The sequence below is a fragment of the Apis laboriosa genome, unplaced genomic scaffold, assembly GCF_014066325.1.
Source record: "Apis laboriosa isolate Shangri-la unplaced genomic scaffold, ASM1406632v1 scaffold34_cov151, whole genome shotgun sequence".
Taxonomy (NCBI): domain Eukaryota; kingdom Metazoa; phylum Arthropoda; class Insecta; order Hymenoptera; family Apidae; genus Apis; species Apis laboriosa.
This window is the reverse complement of record NW_025222928.1, coordinates 9,716,502-9,744,493: the sequence shown is the minus strand read 5'-3', so window position 1 is coordinate 9,744,493 and position 27,992 is coordinate 9,716,502. Positions and strand designations below refer to the sequence as shown.

Below are 27,992 nucleotides of genomic sequence, written 5' to 3'. Positions count from 1 at the left end.
AGAGAAAGATACGTAAGCAGAACGGTAGGTTGCCGACTTGTTAGGCCGGAAGGCGGGCGCACCTGTCTGTCATCAGCGCCGACTGTCAATCTTACTGACGCTGGCGCACACGCTACGAGAACCCGCCGCATTCGTAGTGTTTATCTGTCACAGACAACAAGAAATTAGTTATAACGGGAAGTAATTTGATCAAAAAACGACGGTGTGAACGAAAGAAACATAGAGAAACTACACAAAGATACGCCGGTGAGTTGTCGGACGACAGATCAGTTGGTCGAAGAAGAAAACGTGAGAGAGAAAGAAATCGTGAAACACGCCGCGTGTTAACTGTCCTACGGTATGGACATGGCATATCTTTTGGTGTTGTTTGTCATTCATCATTCGTATATTCTAACTCGATGACCGGCAAAAATTGAATTAGCTCGTGTCGCGCGATCATGTAATTTTTTCATCGTGTTAGTGCACGCGTCCCCACGAATTGCTGGTCAAACTTTGTACGTTTTTTTCCTAGTTTATTCGTTTAGCTTGCGTGGCTATTATATTATAAATGTGACACGAGTTCTGATCGTATTTATAGAGTGTATTCATTCTTTTTTGTATTTAGTTTCTTTCTTTCTATTTAACAGTTCATCAAGTATCGAATAATCACCTCAAGCCCACGAGGACGTTACCACATCGCGTGCACATTACGTCTACCTCAAATTTTTCATTATGGATCATCGCATTGGTGAGTGTAAATCAATTCATTAATCGTTAGACTTGTAAAGGTATTATATAAAATTGAATTTATAATTTTATTAAAAATTATCGTTTTATTTGATATAAAACTCTTTATTCGTAATATGTTGAAAATTGTATTACAAGACGCCATCATCTACGATGCTATAACGCGTGGCTACCGAGCTAGCACGCAGTCAGCAAACCAGCTAGCTAGTTAGGCACGTGGTGGCGCGCCGCGGCGCGGACTTCGTTACCTCCACGGGGCTCACCAGTCTTACCCCACGGAATCCGCTCTTCGTTATAATTACCAACTGTCATTCTGCTTTTTCCATCGTGCCTTCCATGCTTGCCTGCTTGCCTGGCTGTCTGACTATTCGGTCGCTTTGTGTGCACGCGCACCTACAGTACGTATACGATATGTTTATGCGCTTGCTCGTTTGATCACTAATTCCTCTGCGTCTTTATTTTTTCAATACGATCTATATATGCTTTGCGAAAAAAATTCCATATATAATAAACCGTTTAATTTGTTTAACGATAATGCCGTAATAAAAAATTTAAACAAAGAAATTTAACAAAGAAAATTTTAACAAAGAAATTTATTTCTCATGAAATAAATAACTTTTAGATCGGATAATTAAAAAAAAAAATTGCAATTAGTGTTGAAAATTTATTAATTTGAGATTATTAAATTTTTTGAGTAATATTGTATATATTATATATACATAGTATACATGTGCACACATGTTACACATATGTAAATATATTATACATGATTAATTTCATTTTTAATTTCATATGATATTATTCTTCGTCTTATTTTTTAAAATAAATTTTTATCATAATTTTAAAATATTTTTTAAAATATTTTATATATTTTCATAATTCAAAATAATTCTAACAATTCATAATATATATATATATATATATTTTTTTTAAATACTCATTGATATATAAATAAAATATATATAAAAATAGAATTTAAAAATTACAACAAACAATTTATATATTATTATAATTTAAAATTTATAAAATATATATAAGTATATGTAAAATACATTCAAGAATTTAAATTACGTATTATATAGTTTACAAAAAAAGAAGCACTTGTAAATAATTCGGATTAAAATTGAATATTTTCACATTGTGACAATTACGTAACATGATAAAATATGTAGGAGAAATATTAAAATTGAAATATATGCATAAATTTTGTATTTGAATCAGTTAAATTGAACTGAAATTAAAAATATAGCTCTTTTGTAATATTACAATAATGCAAAATTTATTAATCAAAATCTATTATCTATAATCTATACATATATAAAAAGATGGATAGAAAAGAATATTTTTGTAATTATATTATTGTTATGTAATGAATGATGATAAATATGATATTGGATATTTGAAAAGTTTACCGATGAATAATCACACTATATAAATTATTAGTAACATTTTTAATGTTCAGGTATGTAATAGAAAATAACAAAAATTTTCAAGTGATAAAAGTTTAGGAAAATCAAGTTCGTATTAGAGTTCGAGATTAGCAAGTCGGTAAATGGGTCGCGATACACAACGTTATCTAGCTTTGGTCATTGGCCAGCGAAACTCGTTTGAGAAGACGCGAGAGTATTGTGTAACAGGTCTAATAATAGTAATAATAGTACTACTAGTAATATGGTATGGGTAACATAAGTAATACTAAATCTTAAAGAAACAATTATTGCGCTTTATTTTTCTTATTTAATTTTAAAATATCACTTAATATATTTAAATATTTTAATTTAAATAGATTAAATTTAATAGTTCAGTTAAATAAATTTGACATAAATTTGTTACATTTTTTTTATCTATGAATTTAATTATCTACTTATAAAGTTCTCATATTATTGATCTCTGATTGATATATAATAATTATTGAGTCGTATTATATAAATTGCATTTATATATTATGCTAGATTATGATAGATTGTATTAATTATTATAGTATTTTATTTATTTCATCACTTTCATAATATGTTTTGTAATTAAATTATCAATGAAATGTAAAATAAGTGTAAAAAAGATCTAGGAAATTGTGAAATCAATACATTAAGAATAAAATAGAAAATATATTTTATAAATTTAATTAATAACGTTATTTCGTGATAATATCTTTGTCTTGTTATGTAATCGATAAGTGATGTAGTCATTCTCGCTAATCGTTGTGTCTTGGTTGCTCTCGATGACTTCCGAGAGTTTTTGATACCTGTTTACCAGCCAATCAACAAACTGATCTACCAAAATATCGCATTTTACTTAGATGTTACGTAAAATGAAAATATATACATGTTTTTTTAAAATTTTAATAATATAAGATATTATTAATCGTGAATGAATTATATTGCATATAATTTTATATTTTCATTAAGGTAAATTAACATAATATTAATATATATATATATTAATTAATTTATTTATTTATTTTTATTTAATAGAGAATTTCATTCATAATATTATTTTATTTTCTGTTATCAGTATCACAATTTTCAGTCCTTCTTTAGTCTATCTTTGAATTATGTGTATTGAGTTTGAGAAAGAAAGAGGTTATCATGTCAAAAGCCACAAAGAGCATAGAGGCTATCATAGGTGAAGTAAGATATTTTGAAGTAAAATTTCATCAATTTTGGTAATCTTCATTATTGTCGATAAAATCAAAAAAATGCATAGAGAAATTCGTTATTGTTCAAATAAATAGTAGTAAAAATTATAATTGAAATGTAATTTTTCTTGTGTTTTTTGTATAAATTTGTAAATTATTATCAAATCATGATATTTTTATATAATTAAAATATAATTTCTTACCTCATTTCTAATTTGAAATCTATCAAAAAAGAAACATTGATTAAGAATAGTACATTAAATAATTATTAGGACGGAATAGTTACGAAGACAAGCTACAACGCAAAGCACGAGCAGCCCAAAGGCCGTATCTAAAATCGTTCTATGCTTGCTGACCTATGAAGAATGTTCGTCTCTCTTCTTGAATCGATGTTCCTTTGCATGTCAAAGATTTGATCTTCACAATCAGTCATATATCACTCTCAAAGTATCATTTCTGCATAAGATTTATTCGATAAACATATATTTGTTCAAATGATAGATCGATTTGAAATTTTCTATTTCTTATGAAAATTAGTCAAAAAATATTGAAAAATTGTTATTTGATCGTTGTTCGTTTAGCAAATGATTAATTTTTAAATTTTTTCAACTTTCCGACATATATGTGTGTATTCGTGTGTGCGCGAATGTAGATACATTCACGCGTGTGAATGTAGATATAAATATATATGATAATAATCAATTATATTTTTTAAAATCTGATTTTTATTTTTCTTAAATATAAAGATTAAGAGAAACAATTTTTTTCTTTTCTTTTGAACTTGAACTATATATGTTTGAATTATATATATTTTACATGAAAAATTTTGTTATAATATGTATCCATCAATCGTGTCAATATCATATAAAAAGGTTTTTATATTTATATTAATTCAAATATCATTTCAGGTTTATATCAATAATATTTTAAAACAATTTCTAAAAATTTATGAATATATAACTATAAATTATATTTATAGTTATAAAATTATTTATATGTATATATTATAAATTCATACAATTAAGAAAAAATCAGTTTTGTTTTTCAGTTTAGTTGATCTATATTAACGGTAGATAGTTAACAAGAAGTACAAATTTATTCGATAGTGAAACACACGATCCAACATTCGTTTAAAGAAACTAACAAAGACTCGCAAAGTAATTAGGGATGAGATACTAAACGGTTTCTATGATGATTATGGATAAAAAAAAGTATTGCGCAATCTAGTTTGGATAGAAAAAAAATGTACTCGTATATTACATACGTATGTACGTGTGTGCGTGCGCGCGCGCGCGTGTGTATAAAATTTTCATATATATATATATATATATATATATATATATATATATATGGATTATTGAAAAAATTTAAGAGAAAAAAAATGAAAAAATCAACTTTAATTATGTAAATTTTTTATAATATTAATCAATGTAATTTAAAAACAAAAATATTGATAATGACTAGAAAGGATCAATTTCTTACTGATTGACTGATAAAGAGAAAAAGCAATGAATATGATAACTTTATCATGTTAGAAATATCATCGATTGAAATGGTCGTATAAGGGTTGAGTCGATAAGATAAAAATATATTTTTTGTTATCTTAGACATCCAGGGATGAATAATGACTACAAAAATCAAGAATAGTTTTTTTATCAAAATGAAATTAGTTTCTTTTCTATCATTATTAATAACATAAAATAAGCATAAAAAAGCAAATGGAGGAAAAAATTTTTTCCAAAAATTTATAGATTTTGATTAATACAAGAAGAAAAATACATAATATATTAATCGTTTATATTTTTCTAAAAACATACTTTTTGTAATGCTATAATGTTAAATATATATATATATATATAAAGTAAATTAAAAAAAAAATTATCTATTCAATATTTTATATAAAGATTTTATATTATTATTATTATTATCATTAACATCATTATTAATTTATTTTCTAAAACAGGAAACGATTTTAATAGATACGAGATATTTTATTTAATAGTTTTTATTATCGAAAAATAATAAATAGAGGTATAAATTAATAATCTTGAAAAAACTAAATTGTATCTTGAGATATATTGAAGTGGCGCATTTTGTATTTCAACTACATAGCTGCACGTGCAAACGATTCATGCTTTTTCTATACTTAGATTATACTCTATCTCCCGTAACCTTATCTCATATTATCTCGTTTCATATCTCTACCGTTTTAGTGATATGTTGAACGAATACCATACTTTTTCGTAATTCACGATTAATATGAAATTTTTTTCTTTTCTTCTTTCTCTTTGTCTTCATTTCTTTTCTTTTTTTTTCTTTTCTCTTTAATAATAATCATTACATACATATCATATTTAATAATAAACTCTTAATAATAATTATTACATATATCACATAATGTAATGAATAAATTATAATTTATCTCTTATTACGAAAAATTAAAAAATTAATATTTTTCTGCGAGAAATTAAAAATAATTATTTTTAATTTGTTTTAATAAATATATAATAATAATAAATAAATATATTTTAATAAAAATATTTTCTTCTTCCATTAATAAAAATTCGTTTCTCAAAAAATTAAATATTGTTGCTTTAAAAATTTTTATTAACTTTTTATGATAACGCTTTTTAATTATATTTATATCATTTATATTTATATTGAACATTTATTATTTTGCTAGGATTTATAAATTATATCTTAATTATAGGATTGAAGTTTTACAAAATGTTATAACGAATGATTTTATTATTATTAAATACCAATTATTAAATTATTAATTACTCAAAAAAGTTTCATTAATGTCAACGTGATAGCAATATTTTATTTTTTAGTCTAATTATTATATTTTTAAAATTAATTTTTTGTAATAATTGTTATAAATATATTTCGATGCGATTCGAAAGTTATTTTGCTTATAATTGTTATTTTTTTTAGTTTTGTCGTTACCGCAACGACAACAATTGAATCTAAATTAATATCTTGCGTATATGATATGATATTTATATTAATGATAAAGACAAAATATTGACATTGAAAAAGTATAAAGAAACATTATAACAAAATATAAACAATATATATTTTTACTATATTAAATAATATAAAATATGAAAATAAAATATATAAGAACATTTATACATTTTAATGTGTAAGGGATAATCGTGTTTTATAGTGGAATATGTTTCCCGCCAATAAAGCATATACCTGTTTGGAAGGGATTTAACGTACGCTGTCGTTACTGGAACACCGGCCAACGGCTTCTGATGTATACTTATGAAGTTTATATGGCGGGAAAGACGCAATTGGGGGGAGGCTACACCGAGAGAGTCTAATGGCTGACAGGTCAAGAAGCGGGAAGTGAATACGCGCGCGCAAATCTCTTTCTTCTTGCTGCGCGCACATGCACTCATTTTCGTGTTTGATTTGTCGGTTGTCAGATGCCTCTGTCATACCGGCTTCCGACATGATTGGCCCAGTCGCGTCGTGAACGTTGTATAGTTGCGTTTAGTCAGTTTCTAACGTTGAATACGATGAATTCAAAGAATATTTTTGTTTCCAATTTACTTTTCAATCGTTATATTAGAAGTGAAATACATTAGAAGTGTGTTTTCAATTCAAAACAAAAAATTTACAATTTCGTTTCTCTTTCTTTTTTTTCTGTTGCTTGCAATAAAATTTTTAATGAAAATTATGAACGAAAATAATTTTAATTTTTACAACGAACAATCGAACAAATTTAAACAAAATAAATAACGATAATAATCAAGAAATTATATTATTTATTTTATGTGATCGAATTAAGAAAAATAAACAAGTTTTTAAGACCGTTAAAGAAGAGATAAGAAGAAAAACGGAGAAACGTTTGAAAGTGATAGTTTTTAATAAATTAGATGCAGCTATATTGTGTTAAAAATGTTAAAATATGTCATCGATGTCATTTTCATAATGATAATCAACAATGCAATAATATCGATCAACAAGGGGAAAATTTAAAAAAAGAACGTTTAAGGTGATTGAATATCTTATCGATAACATGATTGATTTCTATAATACATCCAGTATGGAGCAAGAATTTTTTTGCATTATTTAAATTTTGACAAAAACATCAAGAAATAATTCATCAAGAAAAATAAAAAAAGTTTAATAACAAAACTAAATATATATTAATTGTTTTAATTAATAATTATAACGCAAGTATAATTATAAGAACGATACAAAAGAATAAGATATACAACAATTGAAGAAAATTTTATAAATTTCTTCATTGAAATTTCTAATTATTACATTTCCAATTAAAATTACGATCGAGATATTTTCTGCAATTCATCTGTTGAAATTTTTAAATTGCTATAATTGCAAGAATATCATGTTGCCACCAACTGCTATGCACTTGGAACAAAAAGAGAGTACCGAAAAAATGACAGGTACACAACAATACCTTCATCAATATCGTAATAAATATTATCAGGATGATCAACATCAACATCCTGGACATTCACAAAAGCAACAAGATTATCATCGGTATCGTCGTCATTATCGCAATGATCATCATTATCATCATCATCATCACCATTACCATCACCGTCATCATCATCGATATAAACATCATCAACTTAGTTCTCAAACTGATCAACAGTTACAGAACGGATCTCGCAATTCGCGGAATACAGATTATCGTCGCACAATTTCTTCTTTATCATCATCAACTATATCACATAACGATAATTCATCCTCAATTCAGCACACGAATATGTTTGTAACAGGTAAGATTAAAAATAAATCATTGATTCAAAGTGTATATATTAAATCTTCATTTAACAATGAAAATAACATTCTATTATATTTCCTTATTTTTATTTTAATTCTGATCTCGTAACGTAACGTCTCGATCGAAATATCTAACCAATGTTAATGTTTTATCAAAGCTGAAAGTAAATAATTGATTTCTAAATTATTAATGATTAATTATTTATCGCCATGCGTAGAATTAGCACATTAAATGATTCCTGTTGCGTAATGGCGCTCGTCCTGCCGTTCCTCCTTTTTCCTTCTCTTCTTTTTTCTCTACTTCTCTTCCCCTTCCTGTTTCCCTCCCTCTCTTCTTTTTCCCTTTGTTTGTTTGTCATTTTGTTTTTATTTATTCATATATTCTCATGCTTACGTTCATTCGATCATTATATTATGCTTGGGAAAAGTAACATGCAAATTTATCTTCAATTAGATAATAGATAATAAATCAAATAGATCATTTTTAATTGTTAATTTTGAAATTTTTGTTTCATGAGTGTTTTATAAAAGTTTATCTATTTTATAGTTTTTTTTTAATAAAGAAAACATAAATTGTTGAACCAATTTGAACAAATTAAACATTAGATAATTGAAAACAATTATTTAAGAAAGAAAGAAATATTAAATATAATTATTTCGAAACGATCTCGTGTTGCGTAATTACATAAACAATTATGATATTTCACAAATTTGACTTTTTCTAAAATGTCTATTAAAATTTGACATGTGAGATAGGACGATCTCTATTGATAGACTGCGAACACGTGTATGTATATATGTATATATCAATAGGATTTTTATTAAACGTTTGTATAAACTCAATTTAGCTATAAATTTGAATTGTTATAGAGATAAATTTAACACATTCAGAATTGGAAAAATAATTCTTTATCATTTACAAGAGGAAAATATGTATACATATAATTGTAAAGAAATGAGATTAATGGAATATGTGATGTTAATATTAGATAATTATTAAGATAAAGAAATTATTATTTGAAATTTAATTTGTTAATTTCGAAAACTAATTTAATTTTGTCTAAAAATAAAAAATTTAAATTTTTATCCATTTGTGTTAAATAATCTTATAGTATAACAACTATATGAAAAGACATTAGTATTGAATTTTGAATTTTAATCGGATAATAATTTTCTATTTATTGTTTTCAAGCTTTCTTTTTTATATTTTATTTTAGAATTAATAATGCTCGCAATTAGAATATGATATGAAATAATAAATCACAAAGGAGAATATTGTATTTAATAAAATAGAGGCATTAAAACATATTTAAATCTTTTTTAATATTTTTATTCAATATATTCGGTGCAATATATTCGATGCAAAATATATCGGGCATCGCGTAAATTTAAAATTATGCGAAGTCAAATTCTTATAATATAGAATTCCAAAAAATGCAAAAAGACAAATTCAAGAAGTAAAAATTCGTAAAATTTCTAATTTTGTTTATATACGTATTTGACAAATTAGGATAGAGAAAAAAATAAAATCAGATAATAGGAAACCATATATCATATATTCGAATATAATAGAAGCAACATGTATAATAGAATAATAATTAACAGTACGCAACAATATGACAATCTTTTGAAAACTTCTAAATGAATTATCAAATATATTACAGATATATATATATATATATATATATATATATATTATTATTATTATTATTATAAATAAATAGATATTTTATAAAATTTTAATCTCGAAATATATATATTTAAAAAGGAGATGATAATAAATTGTAAAATAACGTTGTATTTCATTAGAACGCAAAATGCAACTGTAAACTCGCGAGTAACTCGTTATATTTAGCTCAATGTAATGAAGAAACATACTATTTTGTATACCGATCAAACTAAAGTCATTGGGTAGCAATTTTTTTTTAGTAATTCATTCTATTCGAACCGATAAAAAATATTAGATATAATTTTGTTAGTGTGCTTTGATTACCATCTTTTTATCATTATGTTGTTATCGTTACGTCGTCGTTGCATCGTCGTCGTCGTTGCATCGTCGTCGTCGTTGCATCGTCGTCGTCGTTGCATCGTCGTCGCCGTCGTCGTTGCCACTATCACTTCCATCCCCATTGTGACACTCGACATCGTCATAGTTTTCGTTTAGCTGTGAGGAGCTCCTAATTTTATGCCGTCGGGTTACTGGACCTTACGTAACTACAGATTCAAATGCTAAGATTAGTCAATGGTGCAAACTAACCAGGATCGCATACTTAGTTCCCGGGCGTATAGATTTACGTAAAATTACTACTTATATATATATATATATTTACTTAAAAGATAACAGTGAAGGAAGTAGAATATTTTTATATTATGTAGATATTCAAAACGAAAAGCAATTTAATGGAAAACGAAATTCGTGAGACAAAATTAAATATTACATCGTATCTCATTCATTTGCAATGATTTCATGTATGTTTTTAAAAAATGATTAGTCTAGTTTTTTGTATTTCAAATGTGAATCAATATATCAATAAGTTTCATTAATAAAATAATTTAATGTGATTTTTTTTTTACCTTGAATAAATTTTTAATGGTAAATCTATTTTTCACATGATGCAATTTTCATTATTAAAAATAATATATTATTCAATGTATATTCCATAAGTGATTCTTCGTTATTATTTTAAATTCTTTAAAAAGTGCTGTAAGGCAAAATTATTATTATATTTTTTTATCACAGTGTATGAAATGGAGAATAAACATTTTTTAACAAAAATATAATATTTTAAAACAAAGATATAATATTTAAATTGAAATATAAACTTTTTTCCTTATTGGTTTAATTAATTATAAGTCATTGGTATATTCTTTAGTTGTATTACACATAAGGATAATATTATGTTTAATGAATAACAAAAATAAATTACGAATATCTATTCAAATTCTAAATAATACTAAATAATAAATGATTATATAAATTAGGATAGAATTATTAATAAAACGTATTAATAATATGTAACATAATAATGAATAAAAATACGTAGAACATGATATTTAATATATATAGTTATTCGAAGTATAAGCGTAAAATATAATATAGAATAATAAAATGCGAAAAAAAGTTTTAAATCGATATATCAATCATATTATTATTCGTGGCTTATTGTTATTATATATTGCTAATAGGTAAAGAAATAATGAAAAGATAAATGGAAAGACAATAACAAAAATAATAAATATTATATAACGAGAAATTATGTAAATTTAATTCAACATTTATTGTTTCAGCAAGAGAACGTTTTCCTTCGTCGAGTAGTACTGATGATGATCAAAGCGGCTCTGATACGGAACATGACTCGAACGCATTGCGCTCTAAGGTCCACTCTGGAATAGTTCATCATTCTGGTACTCATTCGGTGCGAAAACGTCGGGGAAATTTACCAAAGCATTCGGTGAAGATTCTAAAACGATGGCTTTACGAGCACAGATACAACGCGTATCCAAGCGACAGCGAAAAGCTGACATTGAGTCAAGAAGCAAATTTAACTGTACTCCAGGTTGATACAAATTCTGCTGATATTTCTGTTGTATTTCGTATCTCTTTATATTTTATTCTCTTTTCTAAGATATCTATAATAAAGATTATCGTTATACATCGTATTAAATCTTTATTGTAGGTTTGCAATTGGTTTATAAATGCCAGACGACGAATTTTACCAGAAATGATTCGAAGAGAAGGTCATGATCCTTTGCAATATACAATATCTCGTCGTGGTAAAAAGATGCCTGCAGGAAATCATCAACAATCATCCAGTCTTAATTCAAGATCTAATCAAAATTGGGATTCGTTAGCTGGCATGAGCGCTCCAAAACGTAGTAGAGATCATGATTATGAAGATCATGCTGGATTAATGTATAGGTTCGTTACAATTTATATTTTAAGAATACATTATATCGTTATATTTGTTTATATTGAACAACAAACATACAACAAACATACTTCTGAAAAAGTATTTCATATTTCATTCTATATATATATATATATATTTGATATATGTATTTTTATATATGTATTTGTGTGTATATATAGAAGCGAAGAGGATAGTCCAAACGATTATGAAAGCAGTTCTCATAGTGAAGAGGAACGTCCGTCAACACAGTGGCCAAGTGTAATAGTCTATCCTTATTCGGAAGCTAAAATTGAACAAAATGTTAGTCAACTTGGTCCTTATGACGAAACGATTACGCATCCGGCGCGGCGTGGGTAAGTACATTATCAGACACTAACATAAATGTATTATCATTATTCCACAAATTTTTAATGAATCTATATCTTATTATAGCCATTACAAATTTAATTAATTTCTTTTTTTTTTTTTTTTTTCATCTTTTATTTTTTTTTTAGAGATGATGATGAATCTTCCATGGGAAATGAAGCTGCATATTGGAGCGCGCCTAGACAGCACCTTATTCAAACCTCTGATGTACAACATGAAACAGAAGTATATAGTACACGTAAGACTCATAGCCCACATACAGATGAAACGCCACCTCCAACACCACCCGAAGAGGATAAAGACAAGTTCAAGTGTCTTTACTTGCTGGTTGAGGCAGCTGTTGCCGTGCGACAACAGGAAAAAGAACGTGAGGGGGCCGTACCGGTTTAACGAGAGCAGTGCTTCTCGCAGCTTACAATGATGTTTTTTTTAACTTTCGATTTTCCATTATTCTGTGGGAAATACAAAACAAATCTTCGCTTTGGTATCATCGTCACGAAATTGATAATTTTATTTTATTTTATATTTCTTTTTTTCTTTCTTTTTTTTTTCTTTTTTTTCTTTTTTTTTTTTTTTTTTTTTTTTAATTTTAATTTTAATTCTTTTCCTCTCTTTAACTTCATTCAATAATATTCTATATATAAATAATTTTTCGCAATTTCGATATACGTGAATTGAACAAAGAAAAAAAAGTTAACGTTATTCACGATATATTTTCCTTTCGAATATTTTAATTCTTTCATTAATTTTGCATACACTTATGTATATAAGAAAAGGAGAATATCAAAGACTTTTGAAATTTAAACAATAACAAACTTGAATTATATAATAACAAGACAGTAAACGATTGTGCATATAATAGTGCTCTTCGAATATTGTGATTATCTTCATGCGGCATGTGATTTATGAATGCATTATTTTGAAATCACATACAACGAAAACTTGCAAAAGTACATACATACGAACAGTACTATTACTGTTTTTCAGTATTCGTTGTGTTCTTTAAAGTAATAACAAGAATTCTTTTGAATGGAGGTCAGTAAGAAGTTTAATAAGAACAATCCTGCCTTCTTGTTGAAAAAGTAAAATGCCAACATACATACACTGTAAATCAATATCGAATATATATTATATCGCGTGAAAATGACACTTAAATAAGATACGTTTTTGTTTTGATGTTTATATTTTTTTGTCGATACGCGTATTCCAATGCGCGATTGGCAGAAAGAAACGTGAGATTGACGGTCAAACAAGTGCCAAAATATTGTGTTGAAAGTGAAAGATTGTGCGATGAGAGGAAAAGAAATCGAATGTCAATTTATATTTTCGTTCGAATCTTTGTTTCGTGTATCGTAATTTATCATAAATTGTTTATAATGATTATTTTCCATCATTCGTAGGGAAAAAGAGAGAAGCGAAAAGAAACTATAAGGGAAAGGAAAAAATAAAAAAAAAAAAAAACAAATGATAGGAATGTTATGAATGTAACACTTGAGAATATAAACATTCAAATGTTTTTATTTTATCCGATAAAGAAAGAAGTAGATTTATTGGATATAATTGTTTACAAAGTTTATTTATCATCATGCTTTAATTTATGCTTCCTATATATATATATATGTTCGCGCTATAATAATTTGGCTTGCAACAGAAAAAACTGACTGAAAGAAAATGAAAAGCATTTTCTTATTTTCCATTGTCACTCTTCTTTTCTTTTGCAGTCAAATTAATTATGCGATATTAATAAACGTTGATTATATTATTTGCCATTTATATTTAAAAGTTATACAGTACTTAAATTCACAATTATATTTTGTGTGTATTCTTTTTCCTTCTTTTTAGTAATGTTTTTCTATCATTTTCTAATTATTATTGTTAAAACTATACCAACTATTTTACAGCAATTATGATTTTTATAACATTTATATTCGCATTTACGTTAAACAGATAAGACTGTTTTGGAAAAGAAATTTATACACATAGTAATGTTTTACGTAAAACTGATGCGTCTCCCTTTTATCCTTAGAATGATTGAATGATTTAATATAAAATGAATAGTAGCGATTTATGTTTCGTCTTTTACAAGTATAAAAAAGAAAATATGTTCAATTAAAAATAAAAAAAAAAAAAAAACGATACACGAAACGCGTGAAAAGCGCTTATTAATTGCATTAAATACAAGGATTGACGATAAGCGCATGTGCCTACTAAGAAATAAACGAGTTAGATATTAAGTATGTATACATAGATTTATATTACAGCCACGTGATTCAACATATGATTCAACACAAAAACACGAATTTTTAAATGTTCGTTATTTGGAAATTAGCGTCATAAATCGAATATAGAATAGAAAAATCATTGGTACAAACACCAAAGACTTAACCGTTAGTTATATCGAATAATTAAGTTCTTTAAATAAATTCACATAGACGAGACCTTTTTGCCGAATACGTAGCTAGTTAATGTGTTTGTTGTGTGCTCGAGCGTTTAGTAAAATTCATTAAAGAAGAAGAAGAAGAAAACAAAAAAAAAAAAAATATGATGATGATGGTGATGAAGATGATGATAATGATGATGATAACTATGATGATGATGATGATGATAATGATAGTAGTAATGGTGATGGTGATGGTGATGATGATTATGATATGATGATCATGATGATGATGATAATAATAATTGATAATGATAATGATAAAAGTGAAGACGAATAAGAAGAGAATAAAAGAAAAAAAAAATATGACATGAATAAGAAGAAAAAAGAAAAAAGAGGAAGTGAGGAAGGAAAAATATTGGAAAAGCGTGCCTATAAAATATATGGTGCGACAAGAAAACGAGCATTAATTGTAGCGTATCATGAAAGTGTGAATGTAGACGCGAACATGGATCGATGTATGCGGTATAAAATGAATCTGTACGTTACATATGTATGCATCGATACGCGCGCTAGATCCAAACCGTGTTCAAGTAAAACGAACTTCTTTAATGTACAAAATATGATTGAAGTTTATTTTTAAATTGCGATGATCTATTGTCGCAAGGCCGTCATGTAAAAGTTGTTAAGGAAATATGTTACATTAGTTTAAGAATAGATCTCTCTTCGACAAAAAATAAATTTGCGAAAATGATAATTTTTGATCGACGAGTTTGGTCGATATTATATTGAATAACGAGAATGATGACGAAGACGAAAACGGCGAAAACGACAAGGATAAATGCATAGCGTGTCGCAATCAAACTGTTGCGGTTATCCGATTCTATCCGTTCTAGTATACTCAAACATCGTTTGTTCCGCAAGTAGTGTAATAGTATTGCAATTAAGCTCTTTCGCGTTCTCTCTTTTGCCTGCTAATAAAAATTAAAGATGAAAAATAGGCGGAGTTGAAATAATGCGTGCGAACCAAAATTATTCTAATAACGAAATGTACCTTTATAGTTCCTAATTATCTCAAAGTTTACACTTACCGAAAAGGCAAGGGGGACAAAAGAAATAACGAGTATATATATATATATATATATATATATATATATGAATATATACATATATATGAAAAGCATGAATCGTTATCAAGACGGATAAAATTATAAAAGCAATAAGTGTGCCTTGTTCGAATGTTCTAAATATATATCGATAATGAGATGTAACCAAAAATAGTGTCGAAATGTTCGCCGAATTCGTCGAATTTATTTCTAATGTATTTACGATTTTGAAAAACTTTAGATAAGGTAAATGAAATAAAAACATAGAGTTCGCGTTTTTTGTTTTGGTAAATTCTTTTCTCTTACAAATAAATAAATAAATAAAAAAAAAAAAGGAAAAAAAAAAAGAAAAAAAAAGAAAAAAAAAAGAAAAAGTCGAGAAAAGGAGAAAGAAAAAGAAATAAAAAAAAGACAAAAGTTATCAATTATATCAATTATAATTAAAGATTAGCAATTTACATAAATATCGAAGAAGAAATTGTTATAAGAGAAATGAAAAAAGAAAAGAAAATCATTCGTTAAGTATCTTGTGTTCCTACAAGCAAGCATTGACAAATTCTTTCAAATTAGCATTTTCTGTGAGCAAGAAAAAAATGAGAAATGATGATGAGTGAGCGAAGAAAGGGAGGAGAATTGAAGAAAACGAGGAGAGGAAGGGAGAATGTTTGTAATTGTTTTATCTATATACTTTATGTTCTATTGCATATACACATACACATACACGTACACACACACACACACACACACAGACACACACAACATACACGCACACATATTGAATTCCGAATAAACATTCGGTCGAATGAAATATTTTGATATATTCTTGTGTATTAACCAACCAAGATTATTCTACGAAGAAGAAAAAAAAAAAAAAAAGAATACAGATGATGCGTATTTAACATTTACAGGATGTTAAAAAAAAGAAGAAATAAAAAAATTTAGAAATATTATATTATCTAGAATATTGGTTACATAAAAAAATATATTTTTACTTATATATAGATTTTAATTATTTCATAATTTTTAACTTCTTAAATACATATTTTTGACATTCTGTATAAATATGATTACTTATACCCGGATATTCACGTACAGTAAATCTTTATATGGAACAAGAAATTTTTTTTTTTATTTTTGTAATGTATAAAAATATACAGGAAAAAAATATTTTATCTTAGAAAGAATAATCAATATAATAAAAAGTCTCGAATTCTGATATTACGTATGTTTCCTTGTACGTAATTTATTTCTTGGAAAAGAAAAAAAGAAACATAAATCTTTATAATTTTATGAAAAAAATTGTTTGTAAACCAAAACACTAATTTACTTAATTTTTTAAAATTATAACTTGGTTCGGTATAACATTCTATTTTTCTTACCAGATAGGCGATACTTTCCTTGTCTCTCTTCCTATTACTCCCTCGTTTTCAAATATAAGTTTAAAACGTTTAATCGTAAATTTTGTCATATTTTAATAAGTTCTATAATCATAATTTCCTTAAAGAGAAAAAAAGAAAAAGAGAAAATCTAAGTATTCTTGACAACTTTGTGGGAAAAATCTATTAATTGATTGAAAAGAGAAAAAGGAGATTCCCACGATGTTATCGATTCTTTCGAATTTTTTTTTTTTTCGGATGCGTTACGCAGAATAATTGCAGAAAAAAACGAAAGCGTTTCATTAAATTCTTCTCCCGTTATGACGACATTCATCTTTTATGTGCATATGAATATAATTTTTATCGATTTAATCTTTCTTATCAATTAATAACGATTTTTTTTATAGATTCAAAATATTAAGCGACACAATGCTGTATCGAAAGTAAGTACTTTTAAGTTGAATTGTATACAACGTATATATCGAGTGCCATAAAAAGGCTTCTTTTACAATGTCTTTTAGACACGATTAGTAGATATTAATTATAAGGAAGCGTTTCTATTCCAAAATAATATTATCGTTTTAGTACTAAATCACAGCGACAGCGCGTACTGTTCCGTTTTTTTCTTTTTCTTGCTTTATTATTTTCTTTTCATATTATTACGTATAAACTGTAATACGCATTATGCACGCGTATCAAGGTAAACAATTTTTTAAGAGTTTGATCCTATAAAAAAAAAAAAATAAATAAATAAAAAAAAATAAAAAAAAAAGAAAGAAAGAAAAAAGAAAAATGTGGAAAAATGTTGATCACATAATATCGTTTAAGTTAAAATTCTTTCAATTGTTGTAATCTCAATCGAATACGTGTTGTGAATGAAAAATACATATATACGTGCCTGCCCGTACGCTCACATAGATTATATTGTATTGTTTGATTCAAAAATTTGTAATAAAGTACGTTGTGAATTTATTATTACTATAAATTAAGTTATTTTCAAAAACTATATTTTATTTATTATATATATATATATATTTATACATTTATTTGTTATTCATAATATATTTAATATTAATAATTTTATTTTCAATGTCTCTTCAAGATTGCTTAAAATCGATCATGATAAGAAAAGGAAGAAAAAAGATAGGGAAAGAGAAATTGATAAGACATCAATAGTTATTTGGAGAGATAAAAATAGTTGGAGAAAATTCGAAAGGATTCAATTTCGATACCGCATAATAAAGCGATGGAAACGAAAGTCAATGTCGAGTTTAAGCAATGAATGTACATATGTACGTACGTAAGTGGAAAGTAAGTAACGTAACGGAGGATAAGACGGTTCGTAAATGAGAGGCATCGAGTGGATTACCGGTCAGTTCGAAACCGAGGTAAGAATCAGTGCCTCCTGCAGTATACAAACGCGAGTTATTGTGCGATATCTCATAATCGGTATTGAATTATCTAACTTGATCATTTTGATAAATAATAACGATAGTGTTGAACATATGCATCTATCAAAATACAAACTTAATATAGCTTAAAAACTTAATATATATATATGGTATACGATATAGAAATTAAATACATACATATATATGTTGTGCATTATTGATTTAAATATTTACGTAAATACGGAATAAACGATATTTAAGATATGTAAGAGACGGTAATATCGATCGATTAAATCGGAAGATAAGGAAGAAAAAAAATCGATATAAAGGGATAAAGGAATCGATCCTATGGATTTTCGTTTATAGCAAACAATGAGAAAATCATGATGATAGGTATAATTATACTGTAATTATAAGTGTCCCTGTTGATCAGTGTCTATCAAAATTAGCCCAGTTATAGTACAACGACCGTTCTCCGATGATTATATCATCTCGATGAAACAAACAACGTATCTGTCATAAATCGAAGGTATTTACATATTTTCTAATCTTTAATATTTCTATTTTTATTTGCATATACTCTTTGTTTCTAATTTCTAATTTCTAATTAATTAATTACGATTTCCTTTCGATTTTTTTCCTTTCAAAAAATATCTTTCTCATCAAATTTCCAATTAATTTAAACCATTTATTTTCCTGTTCGAAGAACGAAATAATATCATTTAAAAAAAAGGTATAAAAGATTATATCGTTATAGTTTGTCTTATTTCTCTTAAGCGCGTATCGATCGCATTGTGTTTCCAATTCTGAAAGAATCTTTTTCCATTTTTTTAAAATTTTTCTCCTCTCTTTGTTAATTAATTAAAAATTATTATTTGTTTTTATCTTATTGTAAATGTTACTTATTTAACACGCAGATCTATCTATATTATTTACTTAGTATTTAATTTCTTGATATCTAATCTTTCGTCTATTTAATTCGAATATTTTATTTAAAAATATTATCTGTTTACATATATTATTTTTCGAATATAATTTTTGAGAAAAACACTTATAAAAAGGGTGCAACTAGTATAATATGCATAAAAAGCATTTCTTTTTTCGATGTAATAATACTGTAATAATACTGAACGATCGGAGGTGAAAGATCGGGAAAAGTAAACACGTTTATTTTTAGGAACAATGAGAGTAAGAAGTAGAAAAAAGAGAAGTAAGAAACAAAAATATAGAAATAAGAAAAAATTGTATTTTTCTTATATACTACGACCCAAATTTCGATAAAAGTTAACGGTACGTACCAAAAACGTATGCGACGTGATTACTTGATCGAGCGATGGTCAAGATTCGATTCGTCGAATGAACGAGTTTCATTTGATTTTAATTTCGATGCACGTATCGACGTCGATCGCGCGAAGAATACCAGTAGAACTGTATATTCGTATGTATATATGTGTACGAAAATACGATACGATGTATAGAATTTGCATTGTACTATATATCGGTTAGTTGATCCATCTTATCGTTCTCCTTAAGTTTTTTCGTTGGTTATTATTATGAAAAATACTTCACGTTGCGCACGCATAAGATAATAGAATTAAACGCTTCGTGATATTTTCACACTATGCTGTATATATACGTGTATATATATATATAAGTGTTTACTTACGCGATACATTTATAAATGTCTCCGCCCGATTACAATTTTGGTAATGTAAAACCAACGCGATTGGGACTATTGTTCGTAACGATGCCCTACATCGTTGTTCGACACTTTCTGTGCATACAAAGATATCGCACATTTATTCATCCATGTACACGATGTTACATAGCTAACGGGAATTTCGTTAATTCAGGATCCTTGATATGGTACAACCTGCTTTCGTTTTGTCTAATAATTATTATACCGATATACACGTGTTTCTATCTGCTTCTATCCTTATCACTTATTCAATGCATTGCATCGAAAAAGAAAAGAAAAATATACGAGTATTACATATCTTAATCCTTAAACAGGTTCAGGAATAATCGATCGATCATTAATTTATCCGAGAAAACTTCTCCGTGTATCAGGAGAAGAGGAAAAAAAGATGGGACGAAAAATATTGGCACTGGTTGGATTAATATTATTTCTCAAGTGTACGGATGGCGAAAACGGTGACAACAGGGATAATAACGAACATTTGTTCTCTCATCATCGACAGAAAAGATTGCTTTGGATAACTAACGATGGTCGAATTGCTTTACCACCAGGCACGATAATGACGATAACTCCAACATTGGCATTACCATTTGTCAGATATCCTCCCTATGGTTTTCTTAGCAACATGACTATCAGTCTTCCTTTTACTAGTAAGTAAATATCACTCGATCTCTTTTTACCGATCTTATTTCCTTTCATGTCTGATATATTAATCTCTTTATCTCTTTTATTGCAGTCGATTTCGACAAACTTGGTTTAACCGACAATGAAAATCCTTATGGCGTTTTACCATCGGCGTTTGATACTAGTGCGAGAGAGCAAGGATCGAATGCCGCGGAATTTATCGCGATGTTCGTAAAACGTGGAATCGGTAAAAGAGAGGCGATTCGAGATCTACCAGAAAATATACTTTATGGAGGTGAAAGAGCTCTTTTGTATGGTACCGCCGAGGATATGCTCGGAAATTTTGGTTTAAATGGAAAAGCTTGTTTATTAAGGGCTATATGCGAAGTACAAGGACATCCTTTGAATAATTTCGGTTTGATCGGAGAAATGCTCAAACTATTTTTCACGTAAGTACTTTTCATATATATAAATAATACAAGATATAAACGCATGTTATAAATACCTAAGTAAGTAACGATAAAAATAATTTGTTTTTTTAATACGTGTAATACACTATAAATAATAGAGTTAAAAACGTGTTTATTAATTTTATATCGATATCGATAGAATATAATTGAAAAAGAAATTGATACGCGACATTTTTCTCCATTTCTCGAGATATCGTAACATTGGCAAAAATTTTAAGATTTTATGATTAAAAAAATACAATTTAAGAGAAGATAGCATAAACAAAAGAAATTTTTTAGAATTCGATATATTTTTATATGTTTTGTACTTTTTATATTTTTTATTCGTGTTTTGTTTTGCCGTGTTCTAAAAAAACTAAATTTGATCGTATTCTTAAATTTAATTGCAAAATTTCATATATTTTTTTTTTATGTACTTATCATTGTTTTATATTTATTTATTTATACGCATTCGAAATTATTTAAGAATATAAAAAATGTACATAAAGAATATAAATGTATATATTCGACGCATAAAAATTTAAAAATTTAAAATATAAAATGCATATAAAATAAAATAAAAATATATACAAAATATATATGTATATATATATATATATATATATATATATATATGTATATGTATATATATATAAACGTAAAATAAATTTTATAAATTAGAAAATAAATCGAAAATTTAAATATCCGTAGTGCTATCATGCGTTTGAATATCCGAAACTTCAATTTGTTGTTAGTATAACAGCATGCGCAAAAAGATAATCGTAATATCATAGACAAAGAAAGTATATGTGACAACGATAGAACGAATGTTATTAATTTTAATTATATATTTCTTAATATCTTTTTCCCGTAGATGATAAAAAACGTAACATTGAAAATTAATTGATAAATAATTTTCTTTTAAAAATTTTTGCATATTTATATTCGTATTTCAAAGATAAAATTTTCAACAATTTTCTTGTATATTTTGTACATTTTTGTAATTTTATGGAAAATTCATTTCGATTAATTATTTATTAATGGTTATCATAAAGAGTGTTCGAATTTTAAATTTTAATGTAAATTGAATTGTAAATTTTCGATCTTTAATCGAGTAAAAATCAATTTATTCTTACGAGCAATAATATAAATTATTAGTAAATATAAATATAATTAATAAATTATTAATAATAAAAATTTTCTATATCAGAATATAGAAAAACAAATAACATTTGAGATCTTGCGATAATGTGAAATTAATGAAAAATGTGTATGTGTGTATATTAGTCGTATCGATTCTTGCGCGATGAATTAATCATTGATAAATAATTGATTAAAGATTTTATAGGAGAATTTTATAGGAGAAATTTCTTTAAAGAATTGTCAGATTCAAATGCGAATTTAAAAATGTAAAAATGCTTGAAAATTAGTTTGAAAATGTAAAAAATTAATTATTGATTAATTTTCAATATTGTATTTTTAACAAGATATCTATCAGATATATAATCGAATATAATGGTATATTTTTTTGTTTTTCTTACGTTTCTTATTTGTGACATCATGTACTTACTAATGCATCCTACTATATTAATAACAAATCTTCGGATATCGAAATGCGAGAAATAATGATAGATCGATATATATATAACATATTCTGAGATCGATCGAAAAAATTTATTAATATTTGCCTGTCTAATTTAAAAATAAATTTTATCGATAATTTATAAGATTAACGCGATTGAAATTCTATAATATAAAATATATTTAAAAATATCTAACAAATAAATATTTTAAATAAAATTGTATATTATGTAAATGTTCAAAAATGAAAAATTTGCAAAAATATTTTAAAAAGTTATTAAATTTATAAAAGTCATGAAAAGAGAATATTTCTTCTTTTTTAATAAGATATATATATATAAAATATATGTAAAATATATTACGATATATCATAATAATAATGAAATATGTACATAATAAAAAGCATATGTATTCATGAATTAAAAATGGATTCAAGTTCGGTTTCATTTATTATATGTGTACATCTGTATTTAAATATGTATGAAATAGGAATATCTATGCATAAGTATTTATTCTTTTTATTTAGTTTTCTTTTTATATTTATCATTTTATTATTTTTAAAAACAAAATTATTCCAAGTTCTTTCGTAATTTTTAAAATACGTAAATTTTTATTACAGTGCTAGTAAATCACCATTTTCAAATCTTTTGAAAGAATATGTTGAGGCTGAAAATAGAGGCAAGTTTCATGGAGAGTGTTGGCCTTATTTTAAAGATTGTCCAAAATCATTATTTCGTTCGTCAGAGAATAAATATATGTATGTAAAAACATATATATATATATAAATATTTTATACTTATAAAATATAAATAATATATTTATATAATATATAAATGCAACGAATTATTTCATATTATACTTCAATATAATAACAAATTTATTTTAGAAATTATTAGATATTATATATTGTTTTCCAGAAAAGATGCCTTTCACGAAGATATTGTAACTACCGAAACAGATGAGATAGAGCAAAAAAATCGATATTTTCCTTCCACTTTGTCAATGGACCGAATACGGAAAGAAAATCAATTTTCTGAAAATATTAAACACACGATACGATTAATGTAAATAAATCGTTTGAAGCCAGACAATATACCATACTACTACTTACTATGTGTATATATATCTTAGAATGAATACAAATTATCTTAAAATGATACAAACAAACAAAGGGCAATTAAAATCATTAAGAATCATAAAAAAATTATATATAAAGATAAGTTAAGAATCAAAAGTTTTTAAACTTGATTTACATACTCTAAAATAAAAAAGTTTTTTTCTATATATACAAATATATGGAATTACTTCTATATTATACTATTATTTTTAAGATCCTGTATTTCTTCGATTCAAATCGAAGAAAAATTTTTATAATAATGTTATGCGCATATTCTATTTTTCGTCAAATACATAAATAATATATACATTTTATATGTATACATTTTTCCTTGATAAAAAAAGATCTTTTAAAATCAATTGACCATCATTACCGCTTGTAATTATGAAAATCTGAAAATTAGAAAGAAAATAGGTTTTCTCGACTTGATAAAAAATCAAATAATTACATTTTACGCTTTATTGGCCTCCATTGAATGTTTCTAATCATGTGGCCAACATCATGTGTATACACGTGCACTATTTTTTTATGCCATATTATATCTAGTAATTTATGTATTTATGTCGTTTTATATTATAATAAAAATAAAAATATAATTGTCAACTATTAAAAATTATATAAATCCATGGAATTTATATTCCAATCTTTTTTTATTCTAGTAATATATGTTGAAATGAATGTTTATTTATTTATAATTTATTTCTTATAATTTATCGTAATAGATTTGATTTTCAATATTATTTTTAATTTAAAGAATATACATATTAAATATGTAATCGATTGTATTTTTTAGAAATTTATATCTAAAACGTGATTAAATCAACCTCATGATATATTCATGTGATATATTCATATTATATCATATACATATATATATATATATATATATATATATATATATATATCAATTATGTATATATATATATATCAATATATATAATAAAAGGAGAATTTTTTATTATTTCTGATTACAATCGTTTATACTTTTTAAAAGTACTAAAGATTTTAATAAGCATACAAGATTAAAAAAAAACTATAATATAATAAAAGTTTGAATAGTATGAATATTTTTGCATTAAATAGAAATGAATTAAAATCAAGAAAGAAATCAAATAATAAATCAAATAAGAGAAATAAAAAATTGGAAATAAATAGAATAGATAAAAATTAAAAAATAAAAATTGAATTGAAATTATCCTATTTCTCTAATTAAATTTTAATATTGATAAGATGTATATTACAGATAAATTGTATTTCCAATACCGAAAGCTTGGTAACTTAATACATTTCATACATAGTAAAATGTAAATTTTAATAATATTATTGATTTCGTGTCCTTTTATCGCCATCTTTAATAAATTCTTACTGTGGAATTTCACCGTGTTTTATTACCTCAAATCAATTTGGTATGTACATAGTTAATTATCAATTGTCAAGAGTTTTAAAACTTGCCAAAAGTGTCATAGAATGATAATGTCTTTCCATATTATTCTTCTTTAACATACTTCTATTTATATTTATAGCATTTAAAATATGTAAGTATTTTTGTTTGTCCTTGTAACTTAACCTTTAAATTTAAAATTTTTTTCATTTTGATATTTTTGTTATTGTGTTATTTTCTTAAAGCGACATGGCTTGTGAAGCTTGTAACGTAAAATTCAACTTCTTTACACGGAAGGTAAGATCATTCTGTTATTTTGCTTTTCAATTTACAAATATGGGTTAAAAATGAATATTTTGTATATTTCATGAAATATTTTCAGAAACAATGTATGGATTGTTTGAGATATTTTTGTTCTGGATGTGTGATCAAAAGATTAGACAAGATATTAAGTTGTGAGAGTTGCAATATGTTGTCGAGAAGGCCTTTAATACGAAGTCTAATCATACAAATGCGTTCTAAAGATATACAACGATATCTATTGGCAAAAAAAATACCCATCAAAGGATGCATTGGTATGTATATTGAAACAAGAAATAATTTTAAATTTCAATATTATTGGTCAATATTTTTCTTATATAAAAATATTTAATATTTATAATTTTTCATGATAAATTTTAATTAACATTTTCTGTTTTTCTATTGATTTTAATTACAGAAAAAGAAGACTTAATAAAATTGTTAATGGCATTTGCTAATAATTCTAGTGATTATTGGAATATGGAAGATGCAGAAAACATTAGAAGTAGAAACATGTAAGTTTTTATTTTGTTGCATATAATAAAGATTCAAAAAATTTTGTATTGATTATCAAAATTATATTATTCTGTAACTAATTATAAAAATTAATTATAAACATTAATATCTTAGATTTCTGTTCTAAGAAACCATATGTTTCTCTGCTGTGTTATATTTTTTTACAAAAAAATTATTTAAAATTATAGGTATTTTTATCGTGATTAAAAATTTAAAAAATATTGATATTTATTTAATTTTAATTTCAGTGGTAATTCTCCTTCTAATCAATCAACAACTAGAAGCTATGAACATAATACACAACTTTTTAATAATGATGAAATCAACGCTGCAAGAATTGATGATAATGAAATATCAGAGGGAATTTCTCCTATTAATTCTTATTTGGATAGAAGAACAGAATCTATAAGTACAGAAGAGAAGATTTCAAAAATTTCTAATATTCAACATTCTGATATAATTGTAGAAAGTTCCATGGTATGTAATTATAGTTACATTATTTTATAATATTAATTTTCTATGATATTTGTATATAATAATATTTTTTTCTTTTTATTTTTCTTTTTTGTATTATAAAGAATCCTATTAAATTATCCGATATAAATACATTATCTGAATTGGAATGTTTAAGTGTGAAGCAATTAAAGAACTTGTTAAGTATAAATCGAGTTGATTATAAAGGTTGCGTAGAAAGATATGAATTATTGAATAAAGCTTCCAGATTATGGGAAGAATACAAACAATCGAGAACGAGTAAGTTATAATTTCTTTTTATTAAATATTTAACTTTTTAAGTATAAAAAATTTTAACTTGTGTATTTTATTATCAATAGAAATGGAAATTTTGGATGAAAATCTTTGCAAAATTTGTTGGAATGAACCACTTGAATGTGTAATTTTAGAATGTGGTCATATGGCTTGTTGTCTAAATTGTGGTAAACAAATGTCAGAATGTCCGATATGTAAACAATATGTAGTGCGTGTAGTGCGATTTTTTAAAGCTTAAGAAAAACACAACAATATATGATATTATGGAATTATATGTTCAATACAGAAAATAAGAAAAAGGACGAATATCATATTGTTCTGATATTTCAGATTTAGCAAAGTAATAATTTTTTGGCGTATTTTATCGATATCATAGATTATAATAATTAAAATGAGATACAATCTTTTATATTAATGTAAGAATAATTTTATTTAAGAATATAAATGAAAATAAGAGGATGCTAATTATTTGAATATTTATTTTTTTAGATATTTCTATTGTAATCTCTTTATTTGAGATAATATTAAATATTAAATATTAAAATATGTGTCCTTTTATTCTCATTTTAAATTGATTGAAAATAAGTTGATTGAAATCACTGACCTTAACGTTGTGACCTCTTTTTGTAAATTCAAATTTACTGAGTCACTAAGTTGAATTAAGCGCATTATCCATTATACATAATGTAACAATATGTATATAAGTAAAACATTTAAAATCATATAAAATTAAAAACTTTTAATTATTTAAAATTATATACTATTTTATTTTATCAAAATATTCTTTATCACTTTGTAAAAAAATTTATTCAATATGTATGAGCAAAAATTTATTAATTATGTATAATAATAATACAATAAAAATTTTTTATTGATATGTATTACAATTTTATATTATTTAT

General features: G+C 25.4%; 4 protein-coding genes across 10 annotated transcripts; all 4 read left to right on the top strand.

The window, feature by feature from the left end:
• The first annotated feature begins 23 nt into the window (after nucleotides 1–23).
• On the top strand, nucleotides 24–14,538 carry LOC122715382 (iroquois-class homeodomain protein IRX-6-like). Of its 4 annotated transcripts, none has more exons than XM_043937529.1 (6): nucleotides 24–246; nucleotides 627–727; nucleotides 11,417–11,685; nucleotides 11,806–12,047; nucleotides 12,219–12,392; nucleotides 12,534–14,538. In XM_043937529.1, exons 2-6 carry the CDS (start codon nucleotides 712–714, stop codon nucleotides 12,793–12,795), a joined length of 963 nt encoding a protein of 320 aa, XP_043793464.1. In that variant the 5' UTR covers nucleotides 24–246; nucleotides 627–711; the 3' UTR covers nucleotides 12,796–14,538. The 4 variants fall into 4 exon arrangements, with proteins under 4 accessions (XP_043793464.1, XP_043793465.1, XP_043793466.1 ...); XM_043937530.1 differs by having other exon boundaries at nucleotides 24–337; XM_043937531.1 differs by lacking the exon at nucleotides 24–246 and adding an exon at nucleotides 420–494.
• Nucleotides 7,573–8,650, top strand: LOC122715383 (nuclear fragile X mental retardation-interacting protein 2-like). Its single transcript, XM_043937533.1, has one exon. It carries the CDS (start codon nucleotides 7,728–7,730, stop codon nucleotides 8,235–8,237), a length of 510 nt encoding a protein of 169 aa, XP_043793468.1. The 5' UTR covers nucleotides 7,573–7,727; the 3' UTR covers nucleotides 8,238–8,650.
• Nucleotides 14,539–15,108: 570 nt separating the features above from the next.
• LOC122714755 lies at nucleotides 15,109–24,228 on the top strand. Of its 2 annotated transcripts, XM_043936400.1 has the most exons (6): nucleotides 15,109–18,220; nucleotides 18,367–18,652; nucleotides 20,669–21,004; nucleotides 21,091–21,427; nucleotides 23,628–23,765; nucleotides 23,926–24,228. In XM_043936400.1, the coding sequence occupies exons 3-6, from the start codon at nucleotides 20,743–20,745 to the stop codon at nucleotides 24,074–24,076; spliced, it is 888 nt and encodes a 295-aa protein (XP_043792335.1). In that variant the 5' UTR covers nucleotides 15,109–18,220; nucleotides 18,367–18,652; nucleotides 20,669–20,742; the 3' UTR covers nucleotides 24,077–24,228. The 2 variants fall into 2 exon arrangements, with proteins under 2 accessions (XP_043792335.1, XP_043792334.1); XM_043936399.1 differs by lacking the exons at nucleotides 15,109–18,220; nucleotides 18,367–18,652 and adding an exon at nucleotides 18,704–19,184.
• Nucleotides 24,229–25,422: 1,194 nt separating this feature from the next.
• On the top strand, nucleotides 25,423–27,548 carry LOC122715015 (E3 ubiquitin-protein ligase RNF34). Of its 3 annotated transcripts, XM_043936882.1 has the most exons (8): nucleotides 25,454–25,531; nucleotides 25,649–25,660; nucleotides 25,752–25,803; nucleotides 25,889–26,081; nucleotides 26,225–26,321; nucleotides 26,571–26,799; nucleotides 26,901–27,075; nucleotides 27,156–27,548. In XM_043936882.1, exons 3-8 carry the CDS (start codon nucleotides 25,756–25,758, stop codon nucleotides 27,326–27,328), a joined length of 915 nt encoding a protein of 304 aa, XP_043792817.1. In that variant the 5' UTR covers nucleotides 25,454–25,531; nucleotides 25,649–25,660; nucleotides 25,752–25,755; the 3' UTR covers nucleotides 27,329–27,548. The 3 variants fall into 3 exon arrangements, with proteins under 3 accessions (XP_043792816.1, XP_043792817.1, XP_043792815.1); XM_043936881.1 differs by lacking the exon at nucleotides 25,649–25,660 and having other exon boundaries at nucleotides 25,423–25,531; XM_043936880.1 differs by having other exon boundaries at nucleotides 25,489–25,660.
• Nucleotides 27,549–27,992: the final 444 nt, after the last annotated feature.

Bases quoted from the DNA above. Each gene is read 5' to 3' on its own strand.
- LOC122714755 (XM_043936400.1), top strand. From the start codon at position 20,743: ATGGGACGAAAAATATTGGCACTGGTTGGATTAATATTATTTCTCAAG. The intron at 21,005-21,090 runs GTAAGTAAATAT...CTTTTATTGCAG, and splicing joins TATCAGTCTTCCTTTTACTA to TCGATTTCGACAAACTTGGT. The intron at 21,428-23,627 runs GTAAGTACTTTT...TTTTTATTACAG, and splicing joins ATGCTCAAACTATTTTTCAC to TGCTAGTAAATCACCATTTT.
- LOC122715382 (XM_043937529.1), top strand. The intron at 11,686-11,805 runs GTTGATACAAAT...TCTTTATTGTAG, and splicing joins CAAATTTAACTGTACTCCAG to GTTTGCAATTGGTTTATAAA. The intron at 12,048-12,218 runs GTTCGTTACAAT...GTGTATATATAG, and splicing joins CATGCTGGATTAATGTATAG to AAGCGAAGAGGATAGTCCAA.
- LOC122715383 (XM_043937533.1), top strand. From the start codon at position 7,728: ATGTTGCCACCAACTGCTATGCACTTGGAACAAAAAGAGAGTACCGAA.
- LOC122715015 (XM_043936881.1), top strand. From the start codon at position 25,756: ATGGCTTGTGAAGCTTGTAACGTAAAATTCAACTTCTTTACACGGAAG. The intron at 26,322-26,570 runs GTAAGTTTTTAT...TTTTAATTTCAG, and splicing joins AACATTAGAAGTAGAAACAT to TGGTAATTCTCCTTCTAATC. The intron at 26,800-26,900 runs GTATGTAATTAT...TGTATTATAAAG, and splicing joins TAATTGTAGAAAGTTCCATG to AATCCTATTAAATTATCCGA.